This window comes from Monopterus albus, unplaced genomic scaffold, assembly GCF_001952655.1.
Source record: "Monopterus albus unplaced genomic scaffold, M_albus_1.0 scaffold17.1, whole genome shotgun sequence".
NCBI lineage: Eukaryota > Metazoa > Chordata > Actinopteri > Synbranchiformes > Synbranchidae > Monopterus > Monopterus albus.
In genome coordinates, this window is record NW_018127897.1 from 1,052,734 (window position 1) to 1,058,769 (window position 6,036).

At 44.5% G+C, this 6,036-nt stretch overlaps 1 protein-coding gene across 4 annotated transcripts in view; it reads right to left on the bottom strand.

The window, feature by feature from the left end:
- Positions 1–5,597, bottom strand: part of shf (Src homology 2 domain containing F) — a 99,897-nt gene extending 94,300 nt beyond the window's left edge. Inside the window, exon 1 of one of the 4 annotated variants that reach the window (XM_020592363.1) lies at positions 4,695–5,597. In XM_020592363.1, coding sequence (XP_020448019.1) covers positions 4,695–5,126 — 432 coding nt within the window. In that variant the 5' untranslated portion in view covers positions 5,127–5,597. The remainder of the gene's footprint in view (positions 1–4,694) is intronic. The other 3 variants (XM_020592364.1, XM_020592365.1, XM_020592366.1) reach the window with 3 other exon arrangements.
- Between the last annotated feature and the right edge of the window lie 439 nt (positions 5,598–6,036).

Consider the following 6,036-nt stretch of genomic DNA (forward strand, 5'->3'; position numbering starts at 1 on the left):
CCCCCCCCCCCGACATCCAGTCAGGCCCAGTGTCAACCTCACCAGCCTGCATTTGATACAGAAAACTGCACTTAAAAGGGAGCTATAGCAAAACATGATGAGCTCTGATGTTTTCATCCATTTTCTGGCTCCCTGAAGAAAATCACTCTCACAGATCCAGGCGATATTGGCGTTTGTGCATGACATTTCTCCTATCCCTGGCAGAGATGAGAACGTGAAAGGCCGGTGGGATGCATTTATAAAACTCTGCTGATGTCTGGAGTGCCAGGGTAAAAGGTCAAGCAAAGATATTCAGGTTGTGGGGACACACAGCTGAGCTGAGTTCTGCCAATACACTGCAGGCGCTGTAATCTGCAGTCAAACAAGCCTCACTTACGCACGCTGGAAGACTGTAGGAAGGTGTGTCCGCTGAGGACGTAATTCAGCTCTTTCACATACTGCGGTTGCACCATCTCAAATTAAAGCATGCAAAAAACAACAGGAAGGAAGAATCACTGCCTTTTATTGAATAGAACTTTTTTCCTATGAAATAAAGTGTCTGATCTTTGTGCCAGCACAGCCAGCTAAAAAAATACTGTATTCTGAGGTCTTTAAAGCAGAAATGATAAACATGTGACCAATAATTTAATCATTAACCTAACAAGAACCTGATTAGTTCTTCACTGACTTTCCACCAAATTTCATTGAGCTGTCATTTTTAAAGTATGCTTCTAACTAACAAACACACAGGATCAAAAACATAACTTCTGGCAGAGACACAATAATAAGGGCTTTCCACCACCTACATAATCAATTTGAATGCTGAGCCAGATCATGTAAAAAAAACCAAAAAGGAGCATGGAAGAAATATAAGCACAGAGCAAATCGGTCGATCCAGATGCCTCTGCTGGCTGTACAACAACTGGGCTTCTGATCCAACTGAATGCTTCTATAGATAGAATGCAAGCTGGCTCATAGGATCGCTGAGCCAAAGGGACCCTGAGCCCCGAAGGGAGCCACAGTTAGATTGGAACAATGGTTTCCCAGGTGCACAGACAGATACTGGTGATGACGGGCTGCACTCCACAGGGATGATGCAGCCTGTCGGCTCTGTGCTGCTGCTTTTGTTTACACATTTCCGAGTGGAGCCGGTCGTCACTTTTGGGCGTCCTTGAGGAAAGTTACTGTAGGTTGGCGCCGAGAAAAATGATGAACTGGGAGATGATGAGGCCTTTAATTAGCTTCAAGGCAGGATGATAATTGATCATCTCTCTCAGCCCACTCTACCATGAAGGGCTTGGCATCATTGAAAAACAAAACATATCACAATGACTTGAAAACTCAAAAGTATGAGTAACAATATATATCAAATTAAAGCTCTATATGAAATCATTGACACCTCTAAGCTGATGATTGGCTCAAAAAACACAGAACTGAAATGCTGTGTGCTCAAAAAACACAGAACTGAAATGCTGATGGATGAAACAGGACACCTGAAAATGTAGTAGATACTGCACATTAAGCTATATTTTGCAGAACATCGTTGCATATCATGACTTATTTATCTGGCTTGTTTCCCTGTGGAAGCCTGGGGAATAGAAAAAGACTGTGGCAAATTCACTAGATGCCACTATTGGCATTTTAGGCATTAGGTAAACAGTGACATAATTAGCATTCATGAGTCAAGTAATTACAACGTCAATATAACCAAACAGTGCTGTTAAGACACTTGTGGGCACTTTGCTGAGTCTCCAGCAGTCAGCATTTAGTCCGTGCAGCCAGAAAGACAGAGTTCCTGTGACGCTGCCGTCTCCTCTTACTATCATAGCTGTGTGATTATGTGTGTAATGGCTATAGACTATCACTGTGCAGACATCTTATCTGGTTTGTGGGGGAAAAAATGCCCAAGAGGAGTAGCTACAAAACTGTTTCAACATGAAGCCTCTCCAAACAAGAACACATATTGTGAACTCGTTAGTTTCAACCTTTCAACACTAGCCTGAAGGGAGAGCCTATGAAACGAACCACAAACAGCACATCCTCGCACAGAGACCGTTAAAACAAGTGAGTATACAGCCTAATTGGACAATCCTACATTAACAGCACTTTCAAAATCCTCACCTGGAGAGCCCCTCTAACAAAGATTTACAAACAATTATTGCAGCCAGCCACAGCTGGAAAGCAAATCCTCAGCTTCAGGACAAACTGTAATCCTCATAAGTTTGAACATAAAGCCCCACAGCACTGTCTGAAGCAACAGCGAAGTTACTGAGGAGCACAGTGAAGGGTTTATTCCTGGAAATGTTTCTACATTCTTTTAAAGAATTATGTATACAACGATACAGACTTGATTTTGATTTGATTTGATTTGATCTATTCTTTCAAGCATGTAAAGACAGTTGATATATCAACACACATAATTTTACACATATCCAACAAATGCTAATCCAATATCAATGTGCTTATACCTAGTACATGCTTGAACGGAGTAGGAAGAAGTCAGACTTATCCAGTCCTACCCCATGACATCATCTTACCATCATTGGTTTGCAAGCAGTATCTCTACATAGATAATTCTCTTCTACACCACACAAGACTTGTGTACATCTCCTCATTTTTTGACATTTGGGAAATAATTAACCATAAATGTGACAATAAAAACTGCAGTGCAATGTGTTTTTATTATTGATTTTTTATTTATTCCAGCTCCAAACCTCCCTTTCTTTCTGAGGGTGTCAGGTGACTAAGTCATGCAGTTAAAGCACCAACTCAGCACAATGAATAAGTCAAAACCGAGACGCTTTTACAAAAAATTAAGACTTCATTATTATGATGATGAAATTCACAGCACAGACACTTTTGAGGGCTGTGGACACTTGTGTTTAACACACTACAAGATGGATGGACCCACATTCTTAAACATGGCATATGTGTCCAGCTGACAGACGCAAAATGGGGGTGGAGGGGGGGGTGCAACCTGGAAAACAAGAGCCAAAAACAAACAAACACAGTATTACCATCTTTTCGTCACACTACCTTAACCTTCGAGACCTGAGGGGGAACCCTTAAATCCTTCACTCAGTATGTTCCTAACGCCCACCAGCTGTAGGTACTGACTAAGCATATCCAAATATCATCATTAATACTGCTAGGTGTGAAGTATTTAAAGCATACGATACACTCACCTGCCTGTCTGTTAAAGCCATATGGAGAAAGAAGAGAGGCAGAGGCAACTGAGATCCAACAAAGCTTCAATTAAAAATAGACAACAATAATCTGTTTAATCAGCTTGAACAGCCGCAGTTGGCTGGGTGAAAACTGTAAATTCTGGTTTCCTGCTTGTTTTACTGGTAACAGACAGTGTTGTGTATGAATATTAAAGCTGAAAACCCAGGCCATGAGGGCTGCTGAAAACAATCTGGGAAAACAAACACCAGCACAGAAGATGGCTTTATGAGGTTCACTTTGTAGCCAAGTCCCCTGCTGAGGTCTTATGGGAAATATAGATGACAGCAACAGTTGGATAATGCATCATCAAAACTGGGATGAAAAAAGTGGAGCCTTCCTTCACACAAGACTTTTGTGACAGGTTGCAGACACTGTGGAATATAAATAAAAGTGCTGAACTAAAACCAACTGCGAGCGCACCACACATCATAAGACAGGTGCGAACACAAACATGAGGAGGAGGAGGAAGCAGCATGGAGGTGGCGTCAAAATGCCCACAAATATTTTGGAACACAGCTGTGATTGAAACATGATCTGGTGAGGAAACAGCGGCGCACAGTGTGTATATTCACGTGGCCGTGCTTTCTCCTCAGTATACAAGATCTGCAGACACTGAAACATTCCTCAGCGGAATCACACTCACCATACATTATGCCCTTAACCTCAGTGACACTGAACATCTCAGGTTTCACCAAGTGAACCTGCTGTGTATGAATTCCTGAGAAGCCTTACATGACAGCGTGCCCCAAAGTGCAGCCTGCATGTGTTTCCACATTCACTCTGTGCTGATGAATGTTATACCAGCTCCAGGCCTGGGCCACAATCCTTAAAAAAGCAAAGGCATGAGGTGGGGAGCACAGTGCTAAGTGAGTCTAATCAGTCATGCAGTATATCCATGAACTCATCACAAGTCATTTCACCCCAAGCACATCACTGCAATGACTGTTTACTAAATTAACTAGTTAAGATTGAAGTTTAATTAGAGACACTGGATAAGTGTAAATCACACTGCAGCAGAGACTCACGTTTCACCCAACACAGCGGTTTGTAAACAAACCAGAAGAGTTTTCATCAGTATTAAAAGGGTCTTGGCTCAGATGTTGAGTTGGATGTCATCACTATAGCCTGTTTCATCCTCAGCACACCCTGTAGCGCAGGTTAGTTATTAGACAGGTGAATGTCGCAACGCGCACGGACAGCCGCCGTGCGTGGTGACAGCAAGTTCTGCCGGTTGTAACGATTCATCCTTTATAGGAGTAGGTGAAGTGCTACATAAATACTGGTTTCTTCTTTGCAGAAAAGAACAGGCGCCAGTCTCCTGGAGAAAAACTGTAAAACTGTGATGTAGTTACTTTGACAACTCGGAATGTTTAGTTGGACTAATGAGGTTGGAGAATAACCGCTTTGTGGACTTTTTGATAGAAAACTAAGCCAATATGTCAAGTTAAGAAGTTGTAACCTACTTGTCTAGAATAAACTTCACCCACCTTCTCTTTGTTGTCGTGGTCCGACGGAGGTGAGGTTGGAGATTTAACACTCCCGACAGCAACAGCCTGGGTGACCGTGACACCGCCGCCCGGAGCCGGGCTGCTCTTTTCGATTGTTTCCACCTTGATAAGTCTGTGCTTTGGCGACACATACTTGATATCCGACGGCCCCACAGTGTTCAAGCTCGGGCCGAATGAAATATTTCCACCTGGAGTGTAAGGGTCCTCGAAGTCTAGCTCCTTCTGCAGTTTGTAGGCAGCGAGGATGTCCGGCTGAGCGGGGTTCGGAAAGGTGGCCCCGGAGCTTGTTTGTTGGTAGCCTGGCACAAGGGGCACACCGGTGTGACAGTGTCTGTAGTCCGGTTTGGGAGGCGCCGGAGGGGGTGCTTTGGTCGTTTTGAATCCTAGGTGCTCCTTGAACCACTTGGCCATGCTGCCAGCGCATCGCTTACAAGTCGGTGAATGTAGTTTAGTTCCACCTTCCCTGCCAGCGGAGCCCGAGTGTGTTCGTCAAAGTGGGATCCTCGGGTCACCCGCGGCCAGCCGACCGGGCTCGGAGCGTGTCTCCAGGCTCGTGCGACCCTGTCGGTCCGGAGAGAAGTGCGCGAGCTTACGGGCACTTTCTAATCTGCCCTGGCGCAACTCGGTCACTCACAGACACATAGTCGCCGTTTTCGCTCTGACTCTTCTCCACGTCAGGTTTCCAGACTACGCAACATGGGAGCGCTTGTGCAAGAGGAGCACACGCCCCCTCGCCCTGCCCTCCCTACCTGAGTACGTTCACTGCCACCTACCGGACTTCTGAACCTCCGCTACAAGGCTACCGGCCACCGCTCCATGAAGCCGTCGTCCTCTCAACACCCTCAGATATCCCTCGATGGAGACTTTTAATTTTACATGCAGAATTATGGAGCAAGGCGAGGCCAGCAGCGGGAGGATAAAGGAAAGAGACTCGGTGTTGTTAACACAGTCATTTAAATCTTTATGGCTAGGTCATTACCCACACGTTATTAATATTTTATTTAAAAGACCAGTAAAGGACTGACTTTTAAAAAGTTGGCTAAGTGTATTTCCCATCCCGTTCCAGAAATATTTTTCCAGAATAATGTCTGTGTGCTGCAGAAAATTAGACTTTGAAGAAGAAGAACAGAATTCAGCGCTTAAAGCCCCTTTAGGTCAGCATCTTCACCACCAATTGGGCTCAAGGGTAAAGTGTCCTCTGCTCATTCTCAGTGCTCTCATGTGCAGATGGACACTGCACACTGTTTTAATTGCAAACTGCATTGCAAATGACCACCGGAGAGGGATGCTGGGGTCTATAAAAACACCGAATTCATTACAC